This window comes from Ascaphus truei, chromosome 7 (genome assembly GCF_040206685.1).
Source record: "Ascaphus truei isolate aAscTru1 chromosome 7, aAscTru1.hap1, whole genome shotgun sequence".
Taxonomy (NCBI): Eukaryota; Metazoa; Chordata; class Amphibia; order Anura; family Ascaphidae; genus Ascaphus; species Ascaphus truei.
In genome coordinates this window covers 14,110,227-14,127,403 of record NC_134489.1, presented here as the reverse complement: position 1 = coordinate 14,127,403, position 17,177 = coordinate 14,110,227, and the positions used below count along the sequence as shown (strand labels likewise).

The 17,177-nt window shown below is 44.2% G+C and overlaps 1 protein-coding gene across 5 annotated transcripts in view; it reads left to right on the top strand.

The window, feature by feature from the left end:
• The first annotated feature begins 803 nt into the window (after nt 1–803).
• DHX34 (DExH-box helicase 34) overlaps nt 804–17,177 on the top strand; it is a 51,009-nt gene continuing 34,635 nt past the window's right edge. For 3 of the 5 annotated variants that reach the window (XM_075607045.1, XM_075607044.1, XM_075607043.1), the window contains exons 1-9: nt 804–957; nt 1,296–2,010; nt 2,878–3,189; nt 8,165–8,419; nt 9,929–10,031; nt 11,578–11,795; nt 12,415–12,589; nt 13,303–13,496; nt 14,330–14,431. In XM_075607045.1, coding sequence (XP_075463160.1) covers nt 1,333–2,010; nt 2,878–3,189; nt 8,165–8,419; nt 9,929–10,031; nt 11,578–11,795; nt 12,415–12,589; nt 13,303–13,496; nt 14,330–14,431 — 2,037 coding nt within the window. In that variant the 5' untranslated portion in view covers nt 804–957; nt 1,296–1,332. Of the gene's footprint in view, nt 958–1,295; nt 2,011–2,478; nt 2,715–2,877; nt 3,190–8,164; nt 8,420–9,928; nt 10,032–11,577; nt 11,796–12,414; nt 12,590–13,302; nt 13,497–14,329; nt 14,432–17,177 lie in introns of those variants that run through there. The other 2 variants (XM_075607046.1, XM_075607047.1) reach the window with 2 other exon arrangements.

Below are 17,177 nucleotides of genomic sequence, written 5' to 3'. Positions count from 1 at the left end.
ACTTGTTTTATGTTTGCTTTTTAATCACACCAATTTCACATTGGTCTATTTTGACTGCTCTGGTTAATTAATAAATTCCTATTTACTACACCATCAAACGGAACTGGCGCTTCTTTTTGCTCTGTTTATATACATTATTTATAGGCTATTCCGATGGTATTTTTTTTTTAACCCTTTCATTGCCAGAGGGGCTTGCAATGATGTCAAACTGCAATCAGAAAAGGCACATCAAATCAATTGTTTACAAATGATTGCAATACATTTATTAATAGTCCATAGACGACATAGACATATACATAGAACACATACATAGGAGACACAGAAACAAGAAATGTACTATAAGACGTTTGAAATGTTAAGAAATGGCACTTGTCTCTTTTTACACAACACAGTGAAAGTGTTTAACTATTATTGCTTTATTAATCTTCTAAAAGATCATATGAAATACATTATTACTGTTGTTTAAATATTATGTTTGGATAGATCCCTTTATTTTGTGTCGTTGAGAATTTTTATTTATTATACTCTGTAAATCTGCTTTAATGGTAACTTTGCCTCTTATTCTGTATCATTATATGAGTGTTTGTGGATGTGGGGGGAGTTTTAGCTGTTCTATAGGAACATGGCCTCTCTGTCACTTCCACGGCAACCAGGGATACACACGACAGGTAAGCAACTGTAACTAGGCAACTGTAGCCCAGTATGTTGTGGCATCGCCCGCACGTCGATAACGCACTGTTAGTGATTGGTCTGTAGAGACGTCTGTCGAGGGCTGTGGGCAGTGACGTATGTTGCATTTCAAGCCTCGCTTTGGAGCACAATGTAGGTACTGAGGCGTGGAACGCAAAGCTGGAAGTGTGTGAAGAAGGGATTCGTTATACATGCGAGTCTGTATTAGAAGGGAATGAGAGGTCCGTGTCCCTAATACAGTAGCTGTATATAAGGATGGTGTGAGAGGTAGGTGTTCTCGATGTCTCTGTATTAGGAGTGTGTGAGAGGCATGTATGACGGGTGAAAACTATGTCTCCCTGATGTCTCTATTATGAGTGGGTGAGTAGTATATGTCACACAGTGACATGTTTAATGTATATCTATAATTAGTCTGGATACATATGTAGATGTAGCCAGTCTAATTATTTATTTGTTGTATGTATACATAGTCTGCAAAGTGTTGCTGCCTGTTTTAAGTGCAAAGGTTGCTTATATGGTGAGAACCTTATCCATAAACTCCATGTTTCTATGCATATTCTTATATAAATGCAGTGTTCTTTCACTGTGTTTGTTTCCGATGTTAGACTAACACAGATCTGTATTCAATGACGACGGGATGAGATGGAAAGAGGAGGGAGTAACCGGTGGGACTGGAGCTGCCCTCACACCCGTAGGCGCCTGGAAGACCTATTCTTTGGCGAGCGAGGTTACATCAGGGCTGGTTCTGAGGAGAGCAAAGAGTTCTGGGTGTTTTTTGATCGCTTCCAAAGATTCCAGAGCCTCCAGAAACCAGATGTGAGGGAGAGGAGGACGCAGGAAGGACAAAGTGTCAAGTTGACGGACCTGCCTAAGGAATATGATTCAAGGTATCGTATCAATGTGTCCATTCTCCTCAGCCGAGATCTGGAGAAGGTTGTCAGTGGACATCATAAGGAGAAGGGACGCAGATCCAGAGACCATGATGACATGCCCAAGGAGAAACTGACTGAATTTAAGATGGCCGTCCTTCATTACTTGGACTTCACGCAGAAGCAGAGCTTCGGGAAGCTGGCCAAGCTTAGGAAGGAGAGGTCGAGTCTCCCCATATTCCAGTACATGGAGCGGGTAGTCCGGGTTTTGAGGGAGCACCAGGTAGTTGTGGTAGCAGGAGACACAGGATGTGGAAAGTCCACGCAGGTGCCGCAGTACCTGTTGGCTGCAGGTTTCGGGCACATCGCCTGCACCCAGCCCCGCAGAATCGCCTGCATTTCATTAGCCAAACGAGTTGGATTTGAGAGCCTCAATCAGTATGGGTCAAAAGTAAGCGACCTTTATATATGTTTTATATTTGATTGGTTGGAATGGTCAGTCCCATGTACAGATGTAATGGGGAAAAAGCAGCGCACAACCAAGGGAGTAGGGTTTAAAAGAAGAAAAATGTATTGAAACATAATTTAAAAAGGAGGTACATGGCTCTCCTACGCGTTTTGTACACTTCTGTACTTTATCAAGGACTTTTTCTTGTTTTGGATCCTACTCCCTTGGTTGTGCGCCGCACTTCCCCCCCCCCCCCACTTTTTTTTTTCTTCATTGGATCTTACTACAGTGGCTGGCATGCCACAGAAAATCTCCTGAAGTGGATATTCATGTTACAGTACAACAACGGTGAGTACCTTCCTAAATGAGGACTATGTTTAAGACACCCCCAATGAGCTTTTAGATAAGTGTGGAGTACCTCACCTTTCTTTAACCTTCAGGGGATAATTGTCATATTGCAAATAAGGATTGATCTCTCCAGGATTGGATATATATGCATTTATTTCTCAAATCTCACCTATTATGGAGTTCTTTTTATATGTAAAAGATACATTCTACAGGATCTAATTTCTTGAGCACCCTGACACTTTTTTACCATGTACAGATGTAGCCAGACTAACTCTACCCTACTGACAAAGGAAGCTACAGCATCCCTAGCAGTGGAAAATCTGTCGGGGGTCCCATTCAGAGGAACGGACCTCCCGGAGGTAGCAGCGTCTTTTAAGTTTGACTACATCTGTAGGAGCAATGTGACCTAATGACAGTGACATGTTTAATGAATTACAGAGTCCACCCTACCTAGGCGCATAATGGCCTTATGAGATTGACATATTTAATGGGTTATATGGTCATTAACATTGTTCTTTACAGGTCGGGTACCAAATCCGTTTTGAGAGCAGCCGCTCACCGGCCACGAAGATTGTGTTCCTGACCGAGGGTCTTCTTCTGCGTCAGATCCAGCGGGAGCCTGACCTGCCCCACTACCAGGTCCTGATTGTGGATGAGGTCCATGAGAGGCACCTTCACAGTGATTTCCTGCTGGGCGTCCTGCGCCGACTCCTCCCCTTGCGCCCAGACCTGAAGGTCATCCTCATGTCAGCCACCATCAATATCAAGCTCTTCTCGGGCTATTTTGACAAAGCACCTGTCCTGCAGGTTCCCGGGAGGCTTTTCCCCATACAGGTAACTCGACCCAGCCTCGTAATGTATATTACCAATCAGAGTGCACTCCTATCTTCACATGACATATGATATATCATCTTCAACCCTTGTTGATCCTGCTGGATGAAGGCCTCCCCAATGATCTTGCAGGTATTGTGGTTGTAAGCCTCTCTTCTCCACGTTACTCCATCACATTTTCTAATTTCATCCTCCCATCTTACTTTTGGTCGTCGTCTTGGTCTTTTAATCTCTCTTGAAATCCAGTCGCGTACCATCTTTGTAATGTGAAGCTTCTCCATGGACCGTGCTGGTTCCCTGGCCAAGAATTCCCCTTGCTCGCTCGGGATCAGACTGGACTGATTGGGGCTTCTCGGGTGTTTGGAGCGTTTTCCTGTTGAATGCTGTATAGCTGTGCAAGCTGTAACTGAGAACATAACCGAAGCTAAGTAAAACCCCTTTTTGATTACATCTCTAAGACTGTTTACTGACTCAGGAGGACACAGGGCTGAAATCACTCTCCTGGCTTCCTATCAAATCCCGTATCACACACTCAATTCTCCTCCTCACTTTTAAAGCTTTACACTCTTCTGCTACTCCTTACATCTCAGCCCTAATTTGTCGCTATACGCCATCCCGACTCTTGTGTTCTGCTCAAGGAAGACTTCTCTCTACCCCCTTCGTAACTAAAGCCCTCTCCCGCCTTAAACCTTTCTCACTGACTTCCCCACACCTCTGGAATGCCCTCCCCTTCAATATCCGACTAGCACCCTCTCTATCCACCTTTAAGACCCACCTCAAAACACATCTGCTTAAAGAAGCATATTAGTAGCTCCATGGCTGATAATTAAACACCTCATACATAAACCTTGGCCCCTTGCAGACGCACTTACAAGAACGCTCTCCTACTGTCGTCTCTATATGTTCTTCCTACCAACCAATTAGATTGTAAACTCTTCGGAGCAGGGACTCCTTTTCCTAAATGTCACTTTTATGTCTGAAGCACTTCTTCTCATTGTGTTATTTGTTATTTATATGATTGTCACGTATATTACTGCTGTGAAGCACTATGTACATTAATGGCGCTATATAAATAAAGACATACAACATTTTGTCTTCTTAGTGCATCTTGGATCGCTGAGGTGTAGACGGTCAAATGCTTTTTTGTAATCTACGAATCCTAAATGGAGTGTTAAATTGTATTCGTTACTTCGGGAAATCACTTCTTGTACGACTTGGATGTGATCTATTGTGTTGTATTCACTGTAAAATCTAGGGTATGGTGCCTCCGATCAGTTGGTATCTTCATTAAAATCTTGTCAGTGATTGGAAGTAGGCTGGTTGGTCTGTAGTTCTTGAGGTCTTCTTTGTTGTGCTTCTTGAGGCCGAGGATAACTATGGCATTACTACATTGGTCTGGGATTTTCCTGTTCTTCAAGCAGCAAGTAAAGAGTTTTTTTTGCAAGGATTTTTTTTGAGCTTCTTCTCCAGCTTCTTTCAAGTTTTCAGTTGTAATTCCATCTTCCCTGGGAGCCTTCCCACTTCATGCATTTTCTTGCTTTGGCCACTTCTTCTGGAAGGACGCATGGTACTTTCTTTCTGCGTGTCCTCTGCTAGATTATGCCCGGTGTTATCTGTGTTGTTAGTGGAGTGCGATGATTTACTTCTTTCCAACCATAAGTCGCTGCTTTGTCTTCTTTAAGCTTTTGTTATCTTCACGTTTTCCTCACCATATCACAGTTACATTTCCTTACATCGTCGGTTATACGCTTGCGGATTGTCTTTTTTTTTTTATAGTTCTAGTTGAAATTCTCTGCTGTTGTTGATGTGTTTGTCTTCTTTTTAATCCGTTTTTTCTTCTTTCCAACTTTGCATTCAGATGTAATCTGCAGCGAACCAATCAGTGATCGCTCCTTGTGACAAAATGGTTAAGGACTGCAGTCCTTAATCACGTGTTTCTTGTTGGTTAGGTTTAACTCCATTTTGAATTCCTGACTCCATTGGGACCATTTTCTCGTTGGATTCTTGTTGAAGAATGAATTCACGATGCAGAATTTTTCAGATTCTGCAAATTCCACCCATCTGTCCCCACGCTCATTCCTGTTACAGTAACCATACTTGCCAACTGATGTTTCGTCTTTCTGATGAGCACCAATCTTTGCATTGAAATCTCCCATAACGATCTTAAGGTGACAATTTCCATTGTTACAATTGGTTGATTTTATTGTAGAAGTCTTCCACGTCATCGTCTGTATGACTTGATTTTGGAGTATAGACTTGGATTATTTGAAGCCTGTATCTCTGTCAACTGAATGACAATTCACTTGCAGCTCTTTCCGATGAGCTTTCATACTCTACTATGTTTCTCCATCTCTTGGTAACGATGAAGCCTTCTCCACTGATTCTTCCATTATCTGTTCCTCTGTAATAGAAGTGGATTTTTGCTTTTGAGCTCAATGAGGCCTTCATCTTTTCTTCTAATATCACTAAGGCCAACAATATCCAATTTAATCTTTCTAATTCGCCTTCCAGTTCTTGCAGTGCTGCTTCCCTGGAGAGCGTCCGGAAGTTTTGGGTAGCCAGGTTTAGGTTTGAGTGACTACTTTTGTTTAATCTCTGGGCATTCTTGGCACCCTCTGCCTTCTTCCCGAACGCACACATATTGTAATATACCCTACCCACCGTGCACACACACACGCATGTGCGATAAACAGTGACGGCGCAACATTTACACATGAAAAAAGTATATTAAAAAAGAAGACCCTTACCATATACCTGTATGTGTCGGAAGCTGATGTACATTAGTGTAATCTCCTTGTACACAGAGCATACTGAGGCATGTCGGGGAAAATGAGCCATACATAAGAAAAGTGTAACAGAAAATGAAAAAGCAAGACTGTTGCTCGTGTATGCAAGACTGTAACAAGGTATTTTTTAGTAGCTATCTGGACGATGGGTTGACGGTCTCAATAATATTCTTGTAATCCAGGGGGAGCATATTGGCCGGAAGAGAATGGAAAAAAAACACTACTAAGTGTAGATGGTTCAGCAATAGAGAGATAAAGCGATAACTTGGCTCTATGGATATCCTACTTACAGGACTCCAGTGGAAAACAGGTACTGGAATTAGGTGACATCTACATATCGTCACCTCATTCCAGTACTTGTTTTCCACGGGAATCCTGTAAGTAGGATATCCATAGAGCCAAGTTATCGCTTTATCTCTCTATTGCTGAACCATCTACACTTAGTAGTGGTTTTTTTTCCATTCTCTTCCGGCCGATATGCTCCCCCTGGATTACAAGAATATCATTCAAGTTTTTGGAGCCAGTGAAGACAGGATCCACCAGAGGGTTTGAGCTGGTCATCAGTATCATTTTTATTATTGCACGTGATCATCACATTATTTATTTGAGTAATTATATTGTAGTTAGCGCCTTTTGTCACTATCACGCACTCATCTTGACGGTCTCAATAAAAATGTGTGCATGATGGGGAAACTCCAGTTGAGGAATATGCTGAAGTAGCAGAGTGGCAAAAACGAGAATGACGAAAAAAGGAACTAAGTGTATAAATAAACTAAAGGCAAAAAGAACAGTAAGTACTGTGCTGTAACCCAGCAGTATAAGCTATCCCGGGCATGTCTCCCAACATTTAGGTTTCCCACGGTTCAATAAAGGGTTAAAGGAGGAATGGGATGTCCTCAATGTACTGGGTACAGTGGTCAGAAGGCCTAGTCCGTTGAACCATAAGTCATTTAACAAGGGTTTACCATCCCACGTATAGACATATTTGCAGGATGATTCAGAACAGACCCAGCAGGTAGGAAGTTACTATGTGGAAGGTGAAACCTTCCATTGCGCTTACAAAACCGTCGCGTATATAATATAAAGGACGGGACCCTCCAAATGGAGGTTAACTTTTCCGGATCGAATTGATGGACTTATTTTATCAGAGAGTAAGCCCAATGGTATCGGGAGTGAGGGCCTGTAAGGAATCGGGGAACGTGAAGAAATATTAGCAAAAACTCCGGTGGCTTTGTATGTTTTTTGGAGCCCTCTGGTGTGTATATGTGTTGTCAGATGAGGAACTGTAAGGTCTGTGTGGCAGGATGGCCTGTAGGCGAGGTCAGACAAGAGTCCACGTGCATTTTCAGGCTAAACCAAATGTTAGGTGGTTTTATTTCTCCACAACACAAATTAACATTGGGCACACTGTCCATTTTAAGGCAAAACAAAACTCATAAAAATAATGCTTAATCCTCATAGGGCCTGGAATGTTTAGCATGATCTCCCTATCTATGGGGCTTGCTGGCCCAACCCCATAACATATACCACAATAGTTATGGAACAATATTAAAGTCCTTACTGTATCTTTGTTTGGGAATCTCTGTCCCTAGAGAGAGTTTAGGAAATCCTTCTGTATAGAAGCTTGCACAGGACAGCTCTATAGTCTGAATCAGCCACCTACTACAAGCAGTAGCCTCCTTATCAAGCTGGTTGTCAGCTGTGTCAGCTTACTTCCTGATTGCCCAAGTATTCTTACTGGGTTAACCTTCTGAGGGCTGGATGAAGGACTTTGATGTATGTTTCCCAGGCATAATTATCAGTACCTGACTTCACCCTGTTACAGTCCGTAAAATGTGAAACTCTGCCAGGGAATTGGCTAGTCGCAGTCAGATGTGGTGGAGATACCTACCGTTTCTGTCCACGTTGTGTAGGGAATTGTTTGGTGTTGAGAATTTAGTAGATGTAGTCGTTGTGAAAATATGAATTTACCTTTTTTACAACTAACTTTGGTCAGTTTCTATTATGTAGATGTAAGTATCTTCCACTGCTCATCACAAGGGTGTTCACTATCTCGTTTTTTTTAATTTATTTTTTGTTGTTGTAATTTGTCTTTTTTCTCTTCCCTTTACCCATTGCACTACATCTCCTCCCCTTTACACAATGCCATTTTATTTATCATTAGTTTTACAGTGTGTGTCTTTGGCTCCCAGGTGATTTACCAGCCGATCCCGCAGGAGGAGTCTGTGTCCAAGTCCGAGAAGCTGGACCCCCGGCCATACCTGCGCGTGCTGCAGGCCATCGATAACAAGTACCCAGCGGAGGAGCGCGGGGACCTGCTTATCTTCCTGAGCGGGGTGATGGAGATAACCACCGTGCAAGAGGCAGCACAGGTGTACGCCTCTCACACCCAGCGCTGGATTGTTCTCCCCTTACACAGCACGCTGTCCATCGCAGATCAGGACAAGGTATGAGCGACCTGAATGGAAGAGGGAATACTGAGGCATATATGCTTGCGTGTATATATAGTTGATGGAAATCCAGGGGAGCGTCGTCGAGTGCCCAAAAAAGAAGAAATGTGGATAGTGTAATACAGTAAAAGCGTGATATTAAATTAGTAAAGAGCTTCCAAATTCCTACTCACAAACAAAGTAGAAAAAGGAGCATTTGTGCCAGCCTGGAACTATAATTCATGCCGGTCTGGAGGTGTGGTATATGGGTCAGCAATCTCAGAGAAAAGAGAAAAAAAACACACCTCCAGACTGGGATATATTATAGTTCCAGACTGGCACAAATGCTCCTTTTTCTACTGTGTGTGCTGTGAGAGTGTGTTCAGTGAGAGTGTGTGCAGTGATGCAGTGATGCAGTGAGAGTGAGTGCTGGGAGTGTGTGCAGTGTGCAGTGTAGAGTGTGTAGAGTGTGTAGAGTGTGTAGAGTGTGTAGAGTGTGTAGAGTGTGCAGAGTGTGTAGAGTGTGTAGAGTGTGCAGAGTGTGCAGAGTGTGCAGAGTGTGCAGAGTGTGCAGAGTGTGCAGAGTGTGCAGAGTGTGCAGAGTGTGCAGAGTGTGCAGAGTGTGCAGAGTGTGCAGAGTGTGCAGAGTGTGCAGAGTGTGCAGAGTGTGCAGAGTGTGCAGTGTGTGCAGTGTGCGCAGTGTGTGCAGTGTAGAGTGAGTGCTGGGAGTGTGTGCAGTGTGCTGTGAGCAGTGTGCAGTGTAGAGTGTGTGCAGTGAGTGCTGGGAGTGTGTGCAGTGTAGTGTGTGTGCAGTGTGCAAAAAAAAATTAAATTATTATTATTATTTTTTTTTAAACGGGAACCACGTGAAAACCGCGGTATAACGGGGGGCGCTATAACGGGGTTTACCTGTATCTACTCGCACTTTGTAAGTATATAAAAGGGCAGTAGGAGAGATAATAATCAAACTGAGCGTGAGAGACTCATGAAAAAATAAATATCCCGTCCCAATCTACCAGATAACAAGACAGCGTTCCAGATCCAATTGATTTGGATAAAGGCTTTTTTTAAACCATCTAATTGTGTGTATCTCTCACAATTTATATGTGACGCCTAATCAGACATACTACTCTGTTTGTTTTCCCCTCCAGTAACTGATACATTCCTGAATGCACTGTGTATAAGTAATACCCTTTCGTGCTTTATCCATTGTAACATCGCCGGAAGAGGAGATCATTGTATCTCGAAAGTTCAAATAAAAGCATTTGGTTAGCCACAGAACGGTATCGACTATTCATTTTTGATTATTACGCTCATCTCACACTGTGTGTGTGTGTGTGTGTGTGTGTGTGTGTACACACGTCACAAAAATTGGTCAAGTTACCAGCACAGGTCAAAAATTGTAGGGCCAAACATTATGTACCTCCAAAATGGCGAGTAGAAACGGCGAGGTGGCAGGGATTGGGGTGATAAAACGTACGTGTGTGTAGACATTCTATATATACATTTGATGCATTTCATCTCCAGGTGTTTGACTTGGCTCCTCCAGGCATCCGGAAATGCATCATCTCCACCAACATCGCCGAGACCTCGGTCACTATCGACGGAGTGAGATTTGTTGTGGACTCCGGTGAGAATTTGGAGTGTGTGTTTCTCCGGAGGTTTGGGTTCCCCTGTTTAAAATCAGAATGCCAACTGAAAAAATGGTGGTGGGTTTGTGGAGTAGCCTCCCAACAGAGGTGGTAAAGGAATGAAAGGATGCTTGGGATAGACATAAGGGGATCCTAAATATGAGAGGGAGCCGAGCATCTAAAGGTGGTGTGAGATTTTACATCAGGCCGGGAAATGGGCAGACCGGGTGGGGCAGGTGTTTCTTATCTGATGTCAAATTCTGTTTCTGTGACCTGGTGTTTGTTGTATTAGCTGGGGTAGGCTGATTGTAGATGTGATACCGTTTATAGGACCACCCGGAGCATTCTTTATGTAGTTAATGATGTCAATATGAACCTGATATCGTATGTATGTATATGAAAATAAGTGATTTTGCTTCAGGCACTCAGGTACTAATACCTTTTATACCAGTTACCTGGTGTCGAGGTGAGTATTTGTACCTATGTGTGCATATGTGTGCATATTTGTACCTATGTGTGTTCCGGACGTCGGGGGACACACCGGTTCAGGTGAGGCCAAAATAATAATAAACATACAGCCGTGAGCGGCTGCTTTAAGTAAAGGACAAGATGAGAATATAATAATTTGGGGGGCGTTGGCTATTAAGTAAAAAAAAAATCACTTGTGTACAGTACGCCATGTGTAATAATAACTGTTTAAGATTAATTGTTTGAGTCTATTGTAGTCTACCCTTATCTAGAAAATATAGTTCTTCCCCATTATCTCTTTAAAGTAACTATTCTTCTATCTCTAGCAATACAAAACAACACAAGTAAATGGCCCTGTTTGAGCAATAATCACTGTATACGAACTACATTTTACAAACAGTCTTATAAAAGAGAAGAACCTTTTCACTGCTGGAGGTTGAGCGGCACCAGGCTGCCCCCAGACTCCCCGCATCTGCGGTCATTTGAACGCTTTGGCAGTGATCACATGACTGCCCCCCCCGGGTGACGCGAACGGAAGTTGAGTGGGCTGCGTCGGGCGGTTAGCCTGAACATGCCATAGAAAATGTGCATTTGTGCCATGGTGTACCTGGTGCTGCATGTTGATAGGGCCACTGGTGTGCCACGGCCTGTGATGCACCAGGTACATTTAAACGGCAGTGTAAAGATCATAACCCCTCCCTTCCCCCCTTAATCATTTGGTCAATATGGGAACATTAAGTGTTAAGAAATATTAAAAAAAATACTTGCACTTGTCTGGTTTGTTTACACATGTAATAAGTCTATTTACCTTACTTAACATGTCGCTGCCATTAGTTAACGTTAGAGCTAGGGCGACTGGCTATTTATGAACCGTTCTACTCTACGTTGTAACCCCCCCATAATGTGAGAACGAATGGGACATTCAAAGAGGCATCTGGGCAGGTAAGTGACTCAGTGTATCCATCCTGATAACGTAGGCCAGGCGGCGTGCTCCATTCTGACACCCAAGTCAGTCTGCATTAGATTTTTTTTTTATTTTTCTATTCATCTATTCTTACGGTAACATTTTGATTTTAGGGAAAGTGAAGGAAATGAGCTTTGACCCCAAGGCAAAGATGCAGCGTCTACAGGAGTTCTGGATCAGCCGGGCCAGCGCAGAGCAGCGGAAGGGCCGGGCTGGTAGGACGGGGCCCGGTGTGTGTTACCGCCTCTACGCGGAGTCAGATTACGACGCCTTTGCACCGTATCCAGTCCCAGAAATCCAGAGGGTAGCCTTGGACGCGCTGGTTCTGCAGGTATCTCACTGCTCATGTTCCTGGAACCAGAATGTTATGGCAACATTTTGGCCTCTGGATAGAGGTATCATCAGGGTGGTTCACTGCACCAACAGTACATTGGAAGTTTGTGCACAATTTTTGTTCTCCATAAATTCTCTTTTTGGAGAAGAATTGTAGAGATAATAAGCATTTCATTGATGGTATTTAGGAACAAGAATGATTTGGCTAGTAGACTAGTTGCAGGCTGGGATACCTTTTTAATAGAACAACATGAGTTCTTTGTACATGTACAGTTATTGACATTCTAGTGTACAGAGATCTCCAAACCTCACAGGTTTCTTCCCCAGATGTACAGAACTATTACAACTTCACAGGTCTCTTCTCATGTAAGGCCTTTTAAGAGACCTGTAAGGTTTCGAAAGCTCTGTACATGTGAAGAAGAAGCCTGTGGGGCTTGGAAAGCGCTGTACATGTGGAGAAGAAGCCTGTGGGGCTTGGAAAGCGCTGTACATGTGGAGAAGAGAAATGGCTTTGTAATTAAAATGTAGCGATAATCCTTAACACTACCATCACACTTTGACAGCTGTGAGTAATGAAGTATTCCTAAACCATGAATTAATCTTTCTCTTGTCATCAGATGAAGAGTATGGAGCTGGGGGACCCTCGTTCCTTTCCGTTCATAGAGAAGCCCCCCATGTCCAGCTTAGAGACGGCTATTTTGTACCTGCGTGAGCAGGGGGCATTAGACACTAAAGAGGAGCTGACACCCATCGGGGAGCTGTTGGCCAAGTTGCCTGTAGACGTTGTGATAGGTGAGATGAGCTACTACAATGTGTCTGCCTTAATTCTAACCCCATCATCATCATGTTCTGGATCCACTTCTGTTATCTTCCATCTCGGTGTATCTCAACACGGGGGACTTTTAAAGTAAGGCTACATCCCAATTAAGAGGAACGTTTTTTCTGAAGTTTTTGATGTGGTGTGTTAAATAGATCAATAAAGGACTAAATCTCAAAGAATCCTGCTAAATAATCCCAAGTAATGGACTTCATGTCTTCCCACTGCCATGTTCAGTGTTCTGCATCTCTCTGCTGCCCAACTGTCCCCTTCTGCCAATTAGACAGGAAAATTTGTGCCAAAAAGTTGACAATGTGGGATTTCTCCATTTATATATAGTGTAGAGTGTTTTCTTTTTCTTTACGTTGACATGTATAATATCACCTTGGAAAAAAATGTTATTTCAGTATATAGTGCTGATAGTCTATAGAGTGCTGCACATACAATTTTTCAGGCACAATAACTCCCTGTCCTAAAGAGCTTACAATCTACGTTTAGTCCATAAGTGACAGGGAGATAAAGTGACTTGCCCAAGGGAGATCGGACACTGATTCCAACAATGTTTGCCCTCTTCAATGGCAGCGACATTTCTACCGAGCTACTCCGGTTAGACTGTAATTGGTGGCGATCGGCAGCCATGCTTCTTGTCCTGCCGAGCGACTGTTTACTCCGGTCTCCCGTCTCTCAGGGAAGATGCTGATCCTTGGCTCACTCTTCAGCCTGGTGGAACCAGTCTTGACGGTCGCGGCCGCATTGAGTGTGCAGTCCCCCTTCCTCCGAAACGTGTCCAGCAACCCAGAATGCAGCACTGCCCGGAAGCCCCTGGAGAGCGATCACGGTGACCCCTTTACTTTGCTCAATGCCTTCAATGAGTGGGTGCAGGTAAGCTGCTCTTGTCTAGAGCTATATGGGAAGGTGACCGTGTCCCTGTGTAAGTTAGTGGCTGTAATCAGTGTTAGGCTGCGCTTATAGTGCCGGCGACGCGACGTCGCCCAGAAACAAATGTATTGCCGCCGTTGCGTGCGCTTATAGAAAGTGCGACGCAGCGACGCAAAATTTGGGAGCCGGTCAAATTTGATTTTTCAGAGGCTGTCGCCACATGTGACAACCTCTTAACCAATCAATGACCTGGTCGCCGGATAGCGAATTACAACTGTCGCTCGTGGCGACGGGTGACGTTACCGTCGCTGTCGCGTGCACTATAAGCGCGGCTTTAGAAGTGTTGTTGTGCCTGAATTAAAAGAACTCGACGTGTATAAACCCCATCAGTGCAAAAGGGGTGAAAAATTTGAGCAGGGTTCTTTGCACTGTTTATATAAATAATGTTTTTTTTAAAAAGAGCTTCCTAGGACTAAAGGGTATTAATAACGGTGAGCTGTTTAAGGGGTTACATCTCTGTGATTGCCTTTTTTACCCAAATGTGACACCTGCAGGTATTGTAAATCATTATTTAAAGTCCATGATATGCTGACACTTGGTAGAGGGTTGATTTTTTTCCCCCCCTCTGGCTGTTCCATTTTGTCTGTCAATGTGTGTTCAACAGGAGTTTGCACAGGCAAAGCCCCCTCCCCACCTTCCCTATGCCACTACCATTTGTACACTTTGGTCCTAGCAGGGACTGACCCCTTAAACGTCACTTCCATTGGTACACTTGAGGTCTAGGAGGGACTGACCCTTTAAATGTTTAACAATGTCCTTTATTCTGTGTGGAACAGGTTAAATCGAGCCGGAGCAGTAACTCCAGGAAGTGGTGTCGCCGGCGGGGGCTGGAGGAGCAGAGATTGTATGAAATCACCAACCTGCGGCGTCAGTTCAAGGTCAGTGCGGAACAGCTGTGTGAAATGATTTGCGTTGTGTCATTAGGGGGAGTAAGGGCCGTGTGAGAAGAAGCTGCGGCCTAAGGGCCTAATTCGGAACGCAGTGATGCTGCTTCTGCGTGTCCGGAAACACTCTGACCCCCATTAAAATGAGGCCAACTTCCCGGGGGCTCAAATGCTCATTTTTATTGTTTGTTTAGTTGAAACCTCTTGGTTACTTTTGCTCATTTATTGTGCACTATTCGATACGCTGTAAAGTGTTTCCCCAGCGCTGGAGAAGAGTTTAGTCCCATGCATTTGAACATGTATAGAACTGTATTTATATAGTGCCAACAGTGTATGTATTGCTTTACAAAATGACAATATAGGAGAAAATAAGGTGCAAATAAAGAAGAAATGAGCAGCATGTAAATGACACGCAAGGCACAGGGACGTCCTGCCCCAAGTGCTTGCAATCTAAGTGAATGGAGCTCATCTCTTCAGCACTGACGAGCGGCTTCAGGGGATCTCGAAGAGAGCTTTTGTGATTCTACTCTTAAGGGAAAATCTCTTCCATTGCTCAGCGTTAGATCACGGTTATCACAACGCTCTGTGCGTTACATTGCTCTGCGTTAGATCACGGTTATCACAACGCTCCGTGCGTTACATTGCTCAGCGTTAGATCACGGTTATCACAACGCTCTGCGTTACATTGCTCTGCGTTAGATCACGGTTATCACAACGCTCCGTGCGTTACATTGCTCTGCGTTAGATCACGGTTATCACAACGCTCTGTGCGTTACATTGCTCTGCGTTAGATCACGGTTATCATAACGCTCTGTGCGTTACATTGCTCTGCGTTAGATCACGGTTATCACAACGCTCTGTGCGTTACATTGCTCTGCGTTAGATCACGGTTATCACAACGCTCTGTGCGTTACATTGCTCTGCGTTAGATCACGGTTATCACAACGCTCTGTGCGTTACATTGCTCTGCGTTAGATCACGGTTATCACAACGCTCTGTGCGTTACATTGCTCTGCGTTAGATCACGGTTATCATAACGCTCTGTGCGTTACATTGCTCTGCGTTAGATCACGGTTATCATAAAGCTCTGTGCGTTACATTGCTCTGCGTTAGATCACGGTTATCACAACGCTCTGTGCGTTACATTGCTCTGCGTTAGATCACGGTTATCACAACGCTCTGTGCGTTACATTGCTCTGCGTTAGATCACGGTTATCACAACGCTCCGTGCGTTACATTGCTCTGCGTTAGATCACGGTTATCACAACGCTCTGTGCGTTACATTGCTCTGCGTTAGATCACGGTTATCATAACGCTCTGTGCGTTACATTGCTCTGCGTTAGATCACGGTTATCACAACGCTCTGTGCGTTACATTGCTCTGCGTTAGATCACGGTTATCATAACGCTCCGTGCGTTACATTGCTCTGCGTTAGATCACGGTTATCACAACGCTCTGTGCGTTACATTGCTCTGCGTTAGATCACGGTTATCATAACGCTCTGTGCGTTACATTGCTCTGCGTTAGATCACGGTTATCATAACGCTCTGTGCGTTACATTGCTCTGCGTTAGATCACGGTTATCATAACGCTCCGTGCGTTACATTGCTCTGCGTTAGATCACGGTTATCACAACGCTCTGTGCGTTACATTGCTCTGCGTTAGATCACGGTTATCATAACGCTCCGTGCGTTACATTGCTCTGCGTTAGATCACGGTTATCATAACGCTCTGTGCGTTACATTGCTCTGCGTTAGATCACGGTTATCATAACGCTCTGTGCGTTACATTGCTCTGCGTTAGATCACGGTTATCATAACGCTCTGTGCGTTACATTGCTCTGCGTTAGATCACGGTTATCACAACGCTCTGTGCGTTACATTGCTCTGCGTTAGATCACGGTTATCACAACGCTCTGTGCGTTACATTGCTCTGCGTTAGATCACGTTATCACAACGCTCTGTGCGTTACATTGCTCTGCGTTAGATCACGGTTATCACAACGCTCTGTGCGTTACATTGCTCTGCGTTAGATCACGGTTATCATAACGCTCTGTGCGTTACATTGCTCTGCGTTAGATCACGGTTATCACAACGCTCTGTGCGTTACATTGCTCTGCGTTAGATCACGGTTATCACAACGCTCTGTGCGTTACATTGCTCTGCGTTAGATCACGGTTATCACAACGCTCTGTGCGTTACATTGCTCTGCGTTAGATCACGGTTATCACAACGCTCTGTGCGTTACATTGCTCTGCGTTAGATCACGGTTATCACAACGCTCTGTGCGTTACATTGCTCTGCGTTAGATCACGGTTATCACAACGCTCTGTGCGTTACATTGCTCTGCGTTAGATCACGGTTATCACAACGCTCTGTGCGTTACATTGCTCTGCGTTAGATCACGGTTATCACAACGCTCTGTGCGTTACATTGCTCTGCGTTAGATCACGGTTATCACAACGCTCTGTGCGTTACATTGCTCTGCGTTAGATCACGGTTATCACAACGCTCTGTGCGTTACATTGCTCTGCGTTAGATCACGGTTATCACAACGCTCTGTGCGTTACATTGCTCTGCGTTAGATCACGGTTATCACAACGCTCTGTGCGTTACATTGCTCTGCGTTAGATCACGGTTATCACAACGCTCTGTGCGTTACATTGCTCTGCGTTAGATCACGGTTATCACAACGCTCTGTGCGTTACATTGCTCTGCGTTAGATCACGGTTATCACAACG